At 35.5% G+C, this 17,216-nt stretch overlaps 1 protein-coding gene across 1 annotated transcript; it reads right to left on the minus strand.

Moving 5' to 3' along the window:
• Positions 1 to 2: 2 nt before the first annotated feature.
• Positions 3 to 14,462, minus strand: LOC130442482 (ATP-binding cassette sub-family G member 5). The gene is made up of 11 exons (XM_056776635.1): positions 14,063 to 14,462; positions 13,225 to 13,342; positions 10,358 to 10,548; positions 9,296 to 9,440; positions 8,241 to 8,513; positions 6,336 to 6,558; positions 6,098 to 6,215; positions 5,946 to 6,039; positions 1,819 to 1,957; positions 665 to 850; positions 3 to 611 (listed from the first exon to the last, which is right to left on the minus strand). The coding sequence occupies exons 1-11, from the start codon at positions 14,114 to 14,116 to the stop codon at positions 224 to 226; spliced, it is 1,929 nt and encodes a 642-aa protein (XP_056632613.1). The 5' UTR covers positions 14,117 to 14,462; the 3' UTR covers positions 3 to 223.
• Between the last annotated feature and the right edge of the window lie 2,754 nt (positions 14,463 to 17,216).

Genomic DNA, 17,216 nt, shown 5'->3' on the forward strand with positions numbered 1-17,216 from the left:
TATTTTGACGAATAAAAGCTTGTATTTTCTTCACCGTTAATTATAACACTTTTTCGTTCGATATTTTTTCTTTAACAAAAAAAAATAACTTCATAACAACATATACCACTCATTATAAAGCTGACACTAATGATTTTGGTATGCTGAAATCAGAAAAATAAAATGGAAGCTACAGATTTTTTACTAGAGTCTTTCGACCGCGATTTGAGTCATATTTCTTGAGCTATTCCCTAAACTTGGCTTTGACGAACGAAGGCAACGGTATCAAATACAAGAATAAGTTGAAAATAATCATGCCCAAAGCGAAAGCACAAGTTACACCGATATTCAAATCCTCTTCTAATATTCCACTGAAAATAACATCCGTTGGATCCCTACTGTATCTTTCCGTCAAAAAACTCTGTCCGTTGGTGTATCTGCAAAAATGATTGCTCCCTCCGTGTAAAAGAGACGTTTCGTAAATATTAGTGCAGTTATGTTGTGGATCAAACGGTAGCATTTGACTGAGTGATGGTCGGGTGAAGACTTTTCTGTTTAGAAACGCTGCGGCGTAACGAGTTTGAGTAGCGTATGTTAGATAATAGAGCCAATCTTGTAAACCTTTTATAGATCTAGAAACCGAATAATTTCATTTCAAAATTTACGATATCGAACGACAATTTACCGTAAAATTCCGCTGCTTAGAGTCAGACACACAACTGTTATATAGATACTGAAAATAGCGGCTTTGACGTTATCTTTGACTATCATTAGAATCGCCATCGTTTGTTGTTCCGTGAAAGTATAACATGCCCATAGTACAAGAGTGAAGCAGACATAGTCCAAAGGATTCTCGAAATCTCCTAGTAACCTACAATAATAATAAACAATAAATTGCTTTTATATTGATCAGAAAACGGTACACTAAACACTCCGTTCACACTACCACTACACCAACACTCACAATTACACTGTCTGAGGAGCGTTTCTTCAACCGAAGTTATCGTCTTCTTGGTTATCGAAACGCAAAACAGTTTAATCGTGAGTGTTGGTGTAGGTTGTGTCCAGTCTCGTCGAAACGCGCGTCAGACAGTAAAATTGTGAGTGTTGGTGTAGTGGTAGTGTGGACGGAGTGTTTAGTGTACCAACACTCATAATTTTACTGTCTGACGCGCGTTTCGACGAGACTGGACACAATCTACACCAACACTCACGATTAAACTGTTTTGCGTTTCGATAACCAAGAAGACGATAACTTCGGTTGTAGAAACGCTCCTCAGACAGTGTAATTGTGGGTGTTGGTGTAGTGGTAGTGTGAACGGAGTGTTTAGTATAAATATCATGATCGGTTTCTGAGAAATTCCAACTTAAAATCCCTGGTATTCAGGTCCAAAATAACTCAGAGAAACGCTAGGAATCGCTGCGAATGGTTGTACAGTCAGAAGAAGGCTCAAGGCAGCTAACACCGAGCCTAAAATGCTAGTTACTAGTCCAAGTCTACGTCAATCGAACTGACGTTCAATGAACTGAACGAATTTCGTCTCCACACACACGATTTATTTTAGTGGTAAACGAAGGCTTCGAAAGTAGTGAAAGTCTTGTTAGACAAAACGCGTCAAGTAGATCCTAGTACATAGGGGAAAATTCCATGTCAGTCGAAATTTACTTTTCAATTTTTTCTGAACGCTTATTTTCATTTACCAAGAAATGTTTTGTAAATGTTGATAACGAAGAACCTCAACGTGGAACATAAGACAGGTTTTTGTAAGTTCTGATGAACAACAACGCCTGCATTTTTGTTATAAACAATTGTTGTTCGAATACCAATGAGTTACTTACGGAAATATTATTAAAGTTGCTAAAATCGTGGAAATAAACGAGAATGGAAGTGACACTAAATTATAAGTCAAAAGGAATAAAGTGCCTCCATATAAACCCTCCTGAGTTTCTTGGTAATAGCGAGTTCTGTATGTAGGATCTGAAATATAAAATTATGTCAAAGTACCTCAAAAATGTTGCTGATTTTTATTTTTATCTTAACTACAGTCCCTTACCTACCGTTTATAGGAAGTAACCACAGACTACCGGTCAACCTAAACCGGTTTTTTATTCCACAATCCACTCATATTATTCAGCAGAAAAGTCACTAGATGCTCAGAAAACTCACTAGAGATTCACAAAACTCACTAGACGCTGAGAAATTTTGTGATTGGATTCATAAAAAACTCAGAAAGTGATAAAATTCGAATTTTTGCCTGAAAAGTCACTAGATACTCAGTAAATTCCCAAACAAATCAATTTCGTAGAAATTCTCGATTGGAGAATGTCATATTAGTAATAAAAACTCAAAAAGCAATAAATCGACAGAAAACAGAAACAGAAAAGTCACGAGAGGTTCTTAATAGTCACTAGATGCTCAGAAAACTCACTAGAGATTCACAAAACTCACTAGACGCCGAGAAAAATCACTAGAAGTTGAAAAAATCGCGATTGGATTCATAAAAATCTCAGAAAGTGATAATATTCGAATTTTGCCCGGAAAAGTCACTAGATACTCAGTAAATTCACAAACAAATAAATTTCGTAAAAATTCTCGATTGGAGAATGTTATATTAGTAATAAAAAACTCAAAAAGTAATAAATCGACAGAAAACATCTCAGAAAAGTCACGAGAGGTTAAAAAAAGTCACTAGATACTCAGAAAACTCACTAGACGCCGAGAAAAATCACTAGAAGTTGGAAAAATCGCGATTAGATTCATAAAAATCTCAGAAAGTGATAAAATTCGAATTTTGCCCGAAAAAGTCACTAGATACTCAGTAAATTCACAAACAAATCAATTTCGTAGAAATTCTCAATTGGAGAATGTCATATTAGTAATAAAAACTCAAAAAGCAATAAATCGACAGAAAACAGAAACAGAAAAGTCACGAGAGGTTCTTAATAGTCACTAGATGCTCAGAAAACTCACTAGACGCCGAGAAAAATCACTAGAAGTTGGAAAAATCGCGATTGGATTCATAAAAATCTCAGAAAGTGATAAAATTCGAATTTTGCCCCGAAAAGTCACTAGATACTCAGTAAATTCACAAACAAATCAATTTCGTAGAAATTCTCAATTGGAGAATGTCATATTAGTAATAAAAACTCAAAAAGCAATAAATCGACAGAAAACAGAAACAGAAAACCCACTAAAGGTTCACAAAAGTCACTAGATGCTCAGAAAACTCACTAGAGATTCACAAAACTCACTAGACGCCGAGAAAAATCACTAGAAGTTGGAAAAATCGCGATTAGATTCATAAAAATCTCAGAAAGTGATAAAATTCGAATTTTGCCCGAAAAAGTCACTAGATACTCAGTAAATTCACAAACAAATCAATTTCGTAGAAATTCTCGATTGGAGAATGTCATATTAGTAATAAAAAACTCAAAAAGTAATAAATCGACAGAAAACATCTCAGAAAAGTCACGAGAGGTTAAAAAAAGTCACTAGATACTCAGAAAACTCACTAGACGCCGAGAAAAATCACTAGAAGTTGGAAAAATCGCGATTAGATTCATAAAAATCTCAGAAAGTGATAAAATTCGAATTTTGCCCGAAAAAGTCACTAGATACTCAGTAAATTCACAAACAAATCAATTTCGTAGAAATTCTCAATTGGAGAATGTCATATTAGTAATAAAAACTCAAAAAGCAATAAATCGACAGAAAACAGAAACAGAAAACCCACTAAAGGTTCACAAAAGTCACTAGATGCTCAGAAAACTCACTAGAGATTCACAAAACTCACTAGACGCCGAGAAAAATCACTAGAAGTTGGAAAAATCGCGATTGGATTCATAAAAATCTCAGAAAGTGATAAAATCCGAATTTTGCCCGATTAAGTCACTAGATACTCAGTAAATTCACAAACACATCAATTTCGTAGAAATTCTCGATTGGAGAATGTCATATTAGTAATAAAAAACTCAAAAAGTAATAAATCGACAGAAAACATCTCAGAAAAGTCACGAGAGGTTAAAAAAAGTCACTAAATACTCAGAAAACTCACTAGACGCCGAGAAAAATCACTAGAAGTTGGAAAAATCGCGATTAGATTCATAAAAATCTCAGAAAGTGATAAAATTCGAATTTTGCCCCGAAAAGTCACTAGATACTCAGTAAATTCACAAACAAATCAATTTCGTAGAAATTCTCAATTGGAGAATGTCATATTAGTAATAAAAACTCAAAAAGCAATAAATCGACAGAAAACAGAAACAGAAAACCCACTAAAGGTTCACAAAAGTCACTAGATGCTCAGAAAACTCACTAGAGATTCACAAAACTCACTAGACGCCGAGAAAAATCACTAGAAGTTGGAAAAATCGCGATTAGATTCATAAAAATCTCAGAAAGTGATAAAATTCGAATTTTGCCCCGAAAAGTCACTAGATACTCAGTAAATTCACAAACAAATCAATTTCGTAGAAATTCTCGATTGGAGAATGTCATATTAGTAATAAAAAACTCAAAAAGTAATAAATCGACAGAAAACATCTCAGAAAAGTCACGAGAGGTTAAAAAAAGTCACTAGATACTCAGAAAACTCACTAGACGCCGAGAAAAATCACTAGAAGTTGGAAAAATCGCGATTAGATTCATAAAAATCTCAGAAAGTGATAAAATTCGAATTTTGCCCGAAAAAGTCACTAGATACTCAGTAAATTCACAAACAAATCAATTTCGTAGAAATTCTCGATTGGAGAATGTCATATTAGTAATAAAAAACTCAAAAAGTAATAAATCGACAGAAAACATCTCAGAAAAGTCACGAGAGGTTAAAAAAAGTCACTAGATACTCAGAAAACTCACTAGACGCCGAGAAAAATCACTAGAAGTTGGAAAAATCGCGATTAGATTCATAAAAATCTCAGAAAGTGATAAAATTCGAATTTTGCCCGAAAAAGTCACTAGATACTCAGTAAATTCACAAACAAATCAATTTCGTAGAAATTCTCAATTGGAGAATGTCATATTAGTAATAAAAACTCAAAAAGCAATAAATCGACAGAAAACAGAAACAGAAAACCCACTAAAGGTTCACAAAAGTCACTAGATGCTCAGAAAACTCACTAGAGATTCACAAAACTCACTAGACGCCGAGAAAAATCACTAGAAGTTGGAAAAATCGCGATTGGATTCATAAAAATCTCAGAAAGTGATAAAATCCGAATTTTGCCCGATTAAGTCACTAGATACTCAGTAAATTCACAAACACATCAATTTCGTAGAAATTCTCGATTGGAGAATGTCATATTAGTAATAAAAAACTCAAAAAGTAATAAATCGACAGAAAACATCTCAGAAAAGTCACGAGAGGTTAAAAAAAGTCACTAAATACTCAGAAAACTCACTAGACGCCGAGAAAAATCACTAGAAGTTGGAAAAATCGCGATTAGATTCATAAAAATCTCAGAAAGTGATAAAATTCGAATTTTGCCCCGAAAAGTCACTAGATACTCAGTAAATTCACAAACAAATCAATTTCGTAGAAATTCTCGATTGGAGAATGTCATATTAGTAATAAAAAACTCAAAAAGTAATAAATCGACAGAAAACAGAAACAGACAAGTCACGAGAGGTTAAAAAAAGTCACTAGGTGATGAGAAAAATCACTAGAAACTCAAAAAATTTACTGACACAAATCAAATTAGTCAAAAATGGCGAATGGAAAATATCATAAAAGTCATACAAATCTCAGAAAGTGATGAATCGAGTCATAAAATTCGAATTTTGCCCGGAAAGGTCAAAGAAATTATAAAATACGAGATTCACGAGATGAGGAAGTTAATCACCAGACGAGATTGAGTATAAACCATGTCTCGCAGTCCTAATTATATTTTACTTGCCTCAAATCTTATAGAAAATAATGAAATTTGAGGTACACTTTAATAAAATCCTTGTTAATACGTATACTTACACATTAAAACGGTATTTACTATACCGCAAAAATACGCAGCAGATAAACAGTTCAATATTAACCCACTTCTCGAAATAAACGTGTGTTGCCAAGTCTATAAAACAAACATAATATCATAAATTGAATATTTTACAAAGTGTCCCATCACCTACTTTCATTTCGTTATAGAATATCCATAAAAAGAAGAAATATAAAGGCAGCAAAAACAATCTCAAGAACGCTTGTCTTAAGCCCGCTTTTCTGAAGCTCAACGAAGCCGTCACCAATCTCCTGAAAGAAAAAATGATGTTGCTATCGATTAAAAATACCCCTCATATATTTCGCGAATGAAAATCACGAAATATTGAATTCGGGATGAAAAAAAAATCGCACACACAAACTATTACTTACGTATAAATAGTCCACCCTGTTATACATTGTCCAGGTCGCCCGTAAAGAAGAGTTACTTTATTTCCGTGCATTCCATGGTCCATATTATGATTTGGAGTAATTACACCCGATCCTTTGCGAAACATACCCCCTTCAATTTTGAATTTCTCAACAAGCGCAGCGATTTGGTGGTTGCTTTCAACGAATCGTTCTCTAGAACGTCTGTCGACTGTCGAAAGACAAACTGTGGAAAGTAGAGACATCTATTTTTATAAACAGATACTGCGGTACTTATTTTGAGGCCCACGATGCCATTTGCTGTCAAGTAACTTTGAACCTTTGCTATTAGCTTCGCGGATTTTCGCTACCAATTGATGCGGAAATGAGCCTCATCAGAGTATGACACGTTATTAAACGAAATGAATTAATTCGCGAAATTTGGTCAATTGGTAGCGTCAGTATCTACCTACTGAATGTTGTTTCGGCGAAATTTCTTTATTTTTCTCCAATAATACGTGGGTGGACTGATAATTACACTGTGTGACGCGCGTTTTGATACTCAAATTATCGTCTTCGGGGACTCGGAAGCCTGCCGCGCGCCTTTCGTGTTCAATATGCAATTTATATTTTAAAAAACTTATAGGAAACCTTGTATAATAAAGAAATGATGAAATATAAACATAATTGGAAGGAATGGGGACAATTAATATGAGAACGACGTGAAAGGGAAAGAAGAGAAGAGAAAGTGATAAACTAAAACAAATCACGAAAAGCAAATGGCAAAATGTGGATGAGAACAGAATTAGAGGAAATCGGAGAAACGTCAAAAATGACAATGACAAGAATGAATTGTGCAAAAAACTGTTTAAAGAGGAGAAAGAGATACAGAGAGAAAGAGGAAAACGAATATAACAAAACAATAAGTACAGGAAGAGAAGGAGAAAGAAGAGAAGGAATAACATGATGGAACTAGAATGAATTATGAGATAGAAAAACGAATCTGACGAACCAATTGGTGCAAGAATAAGAAAAAAGAGAGGAAAAGAAAAGAAGAGAAGACAAAGTGATAAACTAAAACAAATCACGAAGAGCAAATAACAAAATGTGGATGGGAACAGAATTAGAGGAAATCGGAGAAACGTCAAAAATGACAATGACAAGAATGAATTGTGCAAAAAACTGTTTAAAGAGGAGAAAGAGATACAGAGAGAAAGAGGAAAACGAATCTAACAAAACAATAAGTGCAGGAAGAGAAGGAGAAAGAAGAGAAGGAATAACATGGTGGAACTAGAATGAATTATGATATAGAAAAACGAACCAATTGGTGCAAGAATAAGAAAAAAAAAGAGGAAAAGAAAAGAAGAGAAGAGAAGAAATGGTATGAAACCAAAAACTATTATAAAAAGGAAGAGGCAGAATGAGAAACAAAGATGGAAAAGGACAGGATTGGACGATACGGATCAAACGTCAAAAAGTATTGAAGGAGAGAGAGGAAAATTAATCTGACACAACAATAAGTTGATAAAAAGAAGAGCGGGAATAATTTGAGACCAAAACAAATTATATAAGAGAAGTGGCAAAATGTGGAACAAAGATAGAAGAGAACTGGATTGGAGGAGATCGGAGAAACGTCAAAAAGTGATAACAAAAAGCAAAAAAATGTCGAAAGAAAGAGATTAGATCTGACAAAACAATGTTTGAAAGAAGAGGAAAGTGAAAAAAGAAGAAATAATTAGAAAAATGTCAATAAGTGCTAACAAAAACAGATCTGATCAAAAAACCATCAAGTTAAACGAGAGGAGAAGACAGAACAGCAGAAATGGGTAATATAGGAACAGAGAGGTTTAGTCCCTGGTATTTTCTGTGAAATCTTGGATAGATTCATTGGAAAAATTAAAAAAAAAAATATTCAACAACTCTACTTACGATAGTACATTAAAGGATTCTCGAGTTGAGGACAAGGGAAACCGATTTCATTGAAATATTCCAGCATTTGTCTAGTTCCTCCCGTGTAAACAACATCTCCTAGACACAAATATAAGACTCGTTCCAAAAATGGAAAAACGTCGGAGCGAGGTTTTTCCATTGTTAATATTATGGCTGTTCCATATTTCTTAGCTGCATTAGAAAGAATAGAAACGATGAGGTAAGTGTTTAGTGGATCCAAATCCCACGTTGGTTCATCTAGCAGCAAAACCACTAAAAATATTTCGAAATCAAAATTACGAATACCATTACACCGATAATCAAGATTATGCTGTCTGAAGCGCGTTTTAGTAAACAAGTTATCATCTTCAGAGATCAAAGTTGAAATTCAATCTCTTGGATAACTTCCCCAACTCGTAATCTTTCCACTAAATTTCAGTATAACAAATTTCTCTTTTATATTTTGTCGGTGGGTGCGACAATTTTGAACTTACAAGTACCAGAACCTTTGGTAATGGAAAAATTTCAGGGCGGCACGTATTGTATGGATCAGTAAACGTGATCGAAGACTCAAGGGCCCAAAGGTGGCAGCTCGAATCAATTAATTCATGAGTTTACTTTGAGTATTGAGAAGCTGGACTTTTTGGAAGGGAGGCAGTGTTGCTGTTGAAGAGAAAGAGAAGACCTGAAGTTGTCCATGAAAGAAAACGTGGCTTTAGAGAAGGTTTCTAGACGGTTCGGACGGGCATTTCAATGGAAGCAAAAACCTAGATACAGAGAAGAAATTTTACAACAGTTTCATCGGTTAAAACTCCATCCTATTGTAGGACTATGCTCGTCCACAGGCTGCAGGTTCTGTACGGAAGAATTTGTCGAAATAATCCAGTAAAAAGTACCATAACAACTAAAAAATTCTTGTTTTCTCCTTAATTTCGTAGTATGGGCAAAAATCAAAGATATCATGAAACAATTTCTAACAATATTATAGATTTCACCTACACTTTTAGCGTTGAATCGTCCCTACTGTGAAAAAGTATGAAAATGAGTTGAATTACCTGGTTCTTTTATAAGTTGGATACCAATCATCAGCCGTCTATACTCACTCTTCGTCAAGTCTTCTACACATTTACTAGAAACTTGTGATAAGACCAAATCAGCCATTATCTGCTTCACCTTAGCTTTTTTTAAATATCCAGAGAGCTAAAATGAAAAATATATACAAAAGGTGTCCCGAAGCAGATAATGTAAGTCAAAATTGAGAAAAACGTGAGAAAATTTAACGAATACTGAGATAGAACCAGACCAGAAATTTATCAATTCAACTGTGTTCTATAATCAAACCTTAAATTTTCCAGTACTGGCCTTCTTTTTCAAATTAAAGGCCTCAAAGTTTTGTATGTAGTGACCTCTTGGCTTCTTGTAGTTCGTAAAAATGTTTATGCACGCGACAAGTCTCAACAAGCTTTACGAAGATAGTCCCAGAAGTACCTGAAATATTTGATAATACAGTTTAGACGAGACTGTACAACCTGCAAAGACCAGCATCGTAGAGGTCGACCAAATGAGGTGACGACTCCAGAAATGTTGAAGGAAATCCCCAAAGTGGTACTGGGTGAGCTAACAGACATAGTGGGCATTCCAAAAAGTGCGATACATCGCATATTAACTGAAAATTTGGACTAGAGAAAACTGTGTACAAGATGGGTGCTCACAATTGAAGATGTTTCCATCGAGTGTTGCTCCGTTCCATAACTACGGATGAAACGCGATTCCATCAGCGACTTTCCAACAAAGAGATGATGTCGACAATTAATGACGTGTTGATGAGGTCATTATTAGTTCATTAGTCGATCATCTACTCATAAATGTAACCACGAATGACCTGGCGATAATTGTGCGAGGTAAGCATGATGGAAATGTATGGAATGTGGCACTGGGAATGGGAACTGTACACGAATGTGGTTTCACAGAGATTAAACACCCACAGTATAGCTCTGATCTGGTCCTGTGCGATTATTTTTTACTCAATGTCCAAGATTTCGACGAGGTGTACGAAAATTTTGACTATATTGAATTAAATACAGATAATTTCACAATAGATAATTTATGGTACTAACCCTGGTAGGTGTGTAATAGAAAGTTTGTTCCACAGTTAAGCCGGGTATAAAGTCACATTTATGAGTAACATAAGCGCATCTTTGTTGAAATAGGCACATGCTCATTGGATGATTGTTGAGATGAATCTGTCCTCTAATGGAACCCTGTGCTCTGCGCGATATAACATCCAACAGAGCTTTCTTTCCACTACCTAGTAAGAAAAAAATGATAATATCACGGATGACTCAAGTAATAAGAGTTTAATGGTCTCTTTTCAAAAATGGAGTCTTAAAAATAATCGTTTTAGACTCTGCCTATTGGTAAAACATGCCAAGAGCTGCATTTTAGGTGGACTAATCCAATTGGAGTGAGGAAACTATCGATTTTCTTTTGTTTCTTTGTTTGAAACAACATATTCCTCTGAAACCTCTTTAAAACAAGATTATCATTTGCGGAAACATCATTTTCTTCTACCAACTTGATGGGAATAGTAAAGGCACCCACTGCAGCATCGTGGATAACTAAATGAAGAGCGGACGCTTCACTATTTCCTTCTTTTCTACTCAATACAACTTCGATTATTTCCATGGCTGTCATAAACTTGCCGCATCCTTCTTCCTCGCCGGCTAGCCACACGCCCACATCATCTGTAGTTAAACTTTCGCTTCCATCAACAAGTTTTCCAGGTTTCGTTTCTCCAGTTCATTAACAATCTTCTCAGGTGTATTAGTAGCAAGAGAAACTTCCTCTTCTACATCTTGAGCATCATTTTTTTCCTAACTTTTTTTTGCATTGCTCTAACAAAGTTTTATCCTGCCATAAGTTGCTCTATGAACGAACAAGGACTTTTTCGGGTGGATTGTCATAAACTTGCCGCATCCTTCTTCCTCGCCGGCTAGCCACACGCCCACATCATCTGTAGTTAAACTTTCGCTTCCATCAACAAGTTTTCCAGGTTTCGTTTCTCCAGTTCATTAACAATCTTCTCAGGTGCATTAGTAGCAAGAGAAACTTCCTCTTCTACATCTTGAGCATCATTTTTTTCCTAACTTTTTTTTGCATTGCTCTAACAAAGTTTTATCCTGCCATAAGTTGCTCTATGAACGAACAAGGACTTTTTCGGGTGGATTGTCATAAACTTGCCGCATCCTTCTTCCTCGCCGGCTAGCCACACGCCCACATCATCTGTAGTTAAACTTTCGCTTCCATCAACAAGTTTTTCAGGTTTCGTTTCTCCAGTTCATTAACAATCTTCTCAGGTGCATTAGTAGCAAGAGAAACTTCCTCTTCTACATCTTGAGCATCATTTTTTTCCTAACTTTTTTTTGCATTGCTCTAACAAAGTTTTATCCTGCCATAAGTTGCTCTATGAACGAACAAGGACTTTTTCGGGTGGATTGTCATAAACTTGCCGCATCCTTCTTCCTCGCCGGCTAGCCACACGCCCACATCATCTGTAGTTAAACTTTCGCTTCCATCAACAAGTTTTCCAGGTTTCGTTTCTCCAGTTCATTAACAATCTTCTCAGGTGCATTAGTAGCAAGAGAAACTTCCTCTTCTACATCTTGAGCATCATTTTTTTCCTAACTTTTTTTTGCATTGCTCTAACAAAATTTTATCCTGCCATAAGTTGCTCTATGAACGAACAAGGACTTTTTCGGGTGGACTGTCATAAACTTGCCGCATCCTTCTTCCTCGCCGGCTAGCCACACGCCCACATCATCTGTAGTTAAACTTTCGCTTCCTTCAACAAGTTTTCCAGGTTTCGTTTCTCCAGTTCATTAACAATCTTCTCAGGTGCATTAGTAGCAAGAGAAACTTCCTCTTCTACATCTTGAGCATCATTTTTTTCCTAACTTTTTTTTGCATTGCTCTAACAAAATTTTATCCTGCCATAAGTTGCTCTATGAACGAACAAGGACTTTTTCGGGTGGACTGTCATAAACTTGCCGCATCCTTCTTCCTCGCCGGCTAGCCACACGCCCACATCATCTGTAGTTAAACTTTCGCTTCCATCAACAAGTTTTCCAGGTTTCGTTTCTCCAGTTCATTAACAATCTTCTCAGGTGCATTAGTAGCAAGAGAAACTTCCTCTTCTACATCTTGAGCATCATTTTTTTCCTAACTTTTTTTTGCATTGCTCTAACAAAGTTTTATCCTGCCATAAGTTGCTCTATGAACGAACAAGGACTTTTTCGGGTGGACTGTCATAAACTTGCCGCATCCTTCTTCCTCGCCGGCTAGCCACACGCCCACATCATCTGTAGTTGAACGTTCGCTTCCTTCAACAAGTTTTCCAGGTTTCGTTTCTCCAGTTCATTAACAATCTTCTCAGGTGCATTAGTAGCAAGAGAAACTTCCTCTTCTACATCTTGAGCATCATTTTTTTCCTAACTTTTTTTTGCATTGCTCTAACAAAATTTTATCCTGCCATAAGTTGCTCTATGAACGAACAAGGACTTTTTCGGGTGGACTGTCATAAACTTGCCGCATCCTTCTTCCTCGCCGGCTAGCCACACGCCCACATCATCTGTAGTTGAACGTTCGCTTTCATCAACAAGTTTTTCAGGTTTCTCTTAGCTCTATCAGTTCACCATCAACATTTTCCCCAGACAATTAGCTTTGGATGGTAATGGCGATGGCAAGTCGTGATATTACACGAATTTCGTTTTAATCGCTTCGTGTTTTCTGGCACATCAGCCGATTTTTGACAACCTCCACGAAATTCCTCCTGTAGTAAAGTGCGACCACGAAAACTCAGCGAACCAAAAGTCGAAGCGTGTTGGTGATTAAACCACCTGCAGTGCACCTCATGATGACATTGCCAGATTTGTCTTTTTTATGTTACATACAAGTTTTTGGTGTTTTCATAAGTTTGATACTATACCTTTGGATCCCAATACAGCTAATACTTCACCAGAGTGTACAACCATCGAGACATCTTTAAGAATAACTCCCGTTTTAATATTTCCTATCATCCGTTGGACGCAGGAACCATTTTCCACCTTAAATCGAATAAACAGAATAATTACCGGCCATTTTATTTACTATATCTTTCGAAATACAAGCTTTCTCAAAAAAAAACGATTCTAACACAATTAAATACATCGCTTGGGAATTTATTTCTTGAAACTAACATAGTCCAAATGAAAACCTTTTGTTTGCTTAGAGTCTAGATTTGATTTTACCCCACAGTCCATAGGTGTTAAATCGAGACTGCGTGGAGGCCAATTTATGTCACTTATCCTAAAGTACTGAGAGACCAAACTGTTTGGACAACACTCTACCAAATTGAGAAGCAAATCAAACCTGATAGATTAACTTTAATATGCAAAAAAAATATACAGTGTGTTCACATCGAACATAATGCCAAATCTTCCGGGTATTCTTGCAGAACTGAAAAGAAAACATATCCTTCGGGTATCCTTGAGGAAGAAAAATGATAATTGGAATTTATTACCAACAGTTGGAAGTTATTTGATCGATGTTTTCTCCAATAGGTGGATTGGAAGACGTGGAACGATCGAATGGCCGGCTAGTTCTCCCGATTTGATTACTTTCGATTACTTTTAACGGAATTATTCAAAATCTGAAGTATATTTTAACAGAGCAGACAATACACATTGTTTTTCTCTAATAATTTTAAATTTGAAAAGGACTTTAGGGTTTTCAGTACCCCAAAATTTTGATCGCATTACGAAATAATTAAATGTTTCTTTGCTTACCTGGCCGGAATAAAAAACGTTACACAATTCCAGGACATAGTCACTAGCAATCATTCCGAATAAATAAATAAAAAAACAAGCAGAACAAAGTTAATAATCACTTTAGAAAAAACATTCCTCATAAAAATTAATAATAACAGTTTATTAGTGATTCTTACTGTTCCGCACTGTGATAAACGAGTTTAAATATTCATTTGGTGTGATGACCTCATCGGTGAAAAAGTCTTTGGTCGATTTTATTTAACAATGGTCGTACCTTTGCGAGTTATACAGGTACATAAAAGCTGAAACTTTGGTTCTACCAGTCTAGGTGAAATGGAAAAGTAGTTTTGATACTCGGTTGGTACGTTTACGAAGGTGGGGACTAAGTTTTAAAATACAGAGATACACAGAAACAAAAGTTGAATTTATAAGTTCGAGGTTTCAGTCAATTAATGGCGTTTCGGTAAAAAGTGCTGTAAATTCAAATAAATATGTGAGAAAATATTTAAAATGTGTTAAAACAACCTAACCTAACCTAATTTAACTTAAAAAAATAACCGACGGCTAATTCCACCTTCTATATATTGTAATCAATTCCCTCAAACACCCCCTACAACCCCAAATCTATAGGAGATAGGGGATGATTTTTATATAATTATAATAATTATATAATTAACCAATAAAAGATTGATTTTTAAGTGTAATAGAATATATTTATTCCTTTCTTTGTATATCGCAGTTAATCCTGAACAAATAATACTAAATATCAAATGTATATTACCAGTCAAAAGTTTTGTATCCACCCTATAGTTTGCGTGATGCATAACAAGTAAAAATAACGGAACTCGTTTGATGTTTGTTCGTATATAATTAGTAGCAGGCGGTTTATTTACAGTATTTCTTCTAAATAATTTCTAGGAAAGTCTATTTATTCATTTCTTCTGTTTCTTTCTGTTCTAGAACTTTGTAGAATTTCATTTAGATATATAAATGATTTTTCTAAACGAATTTAGTTTAGTTTTAATTAGTCGTAGTTAAAAGAACGAATTAGTAAAAGTATTTATAAGTAAATTATTATAAGTTAAGTGTATTGTGAAGTATGTGAAAAATAAAGTGTTTATTTATTACCCCGCAAAACATCGTGCAAAAAAAAATAGAAATTCCAGCTCCAGTAGGCGTTTTTTTCTGAAACTAAAACTTTGAGGTTATGATACAAGAAAAAGTCGGTTAAAACTGGTTAAAACAGTGGGTGGTCAATGAATTCAAACTGTTAATTCTTGTATTTACACCGTAGGATCATCGAAGTATGAGGAAGTCAGGTTTGGTTAGGTTAGGTTAGGCTAGGTTAGGTTAGGTTAGGTTAGGTTAGGTTAGGTTAGGTTAGGTTAGGTTAGGTTAGGTTAGGTTAGGTTAGGTTAGGTTAGGTTAGGTTAGGTTAGGTTAGGTTAGGTTGCCGGCGCATGTGACACGATGTTCGCTAAGAACGGTTCCACATGCGTCGGTGGAGAAGAGGGTGGGTTTTTAGCTGGTAGGCGCCCGGGTAACGGGTGAATCCAGCACGCCTGGGACACCTTCCCAGAAGTCTTTTGAAGATTTTCCCACCCACAAAAAAAAAAGGTGGTTAGGTTAGGTTAGGTTAGGTTAGGTTAGGTTAGGTTAGGTTAGGTTAGGTTAGATTAGGTTAGGTTAGGTTAGGTTAGGTTAGGTTAGGTTAGGTTAGGTTAGGTTAGGTTAGGTTAGGTTGCCGGCGCATGTGACGTTCGCTAAGAACGGTTCCACATGCGTCGGTGGAGAAGAGGGTGGGTTTTTAGCTGGTAGGCGCCCGGGTAACGGGTGAATCCAGCACGCCTGGGACACCTTCCCAGAAGTCTTTTGAAGATTTTCCCACTCACAAAAAAAAAAGGTGGTTAGGTTAGGTTAGGTTAGGTTAGGTTAGGTTAGGTTAGGTTAGGTTAGGTTAGGTTAGGTTAGGTTAGGTTAGGTTAGGTTAGGTTAGGTTAGGTTAGGTTAGGTTAGGTTAGGTTAGGTTAGGTTAGGTTAGGTTAGGTTAGGTTAGGTTAGGTTAGGTTAGGTTAGGTTAGGTTAGGTTAGGAGATTATGATTATAATCGCATTGATGAGAAAGTATTTACTCTGTTGTTAATTCTTTTATAATTTTTTTTTCGATTTTACTGTTTTATCTTGCCGAAATTCATTTGATTTATATCTTTCGTTGATCCATGTTTCATCGGTGGCGATTTCGAAATATCGTTCGACGAACGCGTAAGAAAATTTGATCTGCCGAAGTGATTCCTAGAAATTGACAAACATACGAACTTTTCAATAACTATTATTAACATTAAGACAAAACCAAAAACCATCAGCAACATCTAGAATTTTCCAAAACGAGCGAATTTTCAATATTGAATAAAAATTAATAGGAAAAATTAGTTTTCCTAAGAATGAGTGCATTTTTGGTTGTAGGTTCAAAATAATTGAAAAATTGCTTATTTTGAATATTCCACAAAAAAATCTTTTCAATTTAAGAATGGTTAGATATGTTAGGTTGTGCTATTGAGCTAGAGTAGGTTAAGTTAGGTTAGGTTAGATTAGGTTAGGTTAGGTTAGGTTAGGTTAGGCTATGAGACTAAGATTATAATCGCATTGATGAGAAAGTATTTGTTGTTAATTCTTTTCATTTACGGTAATAAACATTCCAAGATAAATACAAGGGATTGAAGATACAGTTTTTATACCTGCAAATGTGCGATCGATGCACAGATTAGTTCCTTCAAAATAGGATCTATTTTTGTGTTGTATTTCATTTATTTTATAGTCCTTAATAAATTTATTCCACATTCTACAATTCCTCATAGTTTTCGAGTTATTCGCGTTCCGAAATTTTTTTCAGTTACAAGTTTCAAAATTTCGAAAACCCCCGCCCGTAATTTTGTTAATAATACACTAACCAAAAACCTCTGAGAATCTAGAAAATCAGAATTAAAATATTTAAAATGACCGTACTAAGTTTAGCATGGAAAATTACCTTTTATTACTCTCTCGTATATATAAAAAAAGTCGATTCGAAGCATAATAATGAAGAAATTGAATGAACTATAATCTTAAGATCTTTGGAAATTTCTTGAAACGCTCAAAACTACCTTCTGCTCACATTTACCGTATAGAGCGCCCGG

This window comes from Diorhabda sublineata, chromosome 4 (assembly GCF_026230105.1).
Source record: "Diorhabda sublineata isolate icDioSubl1.1 chromosome 4, icDioSubl1.1, whole genome shotgun sequence".
NCBI lineage: Eukaryota > Metazoa > Arthropoda > Insecta > Coleoptera > Chrysomelidae > Diorhabda > Diorhabda sublineata.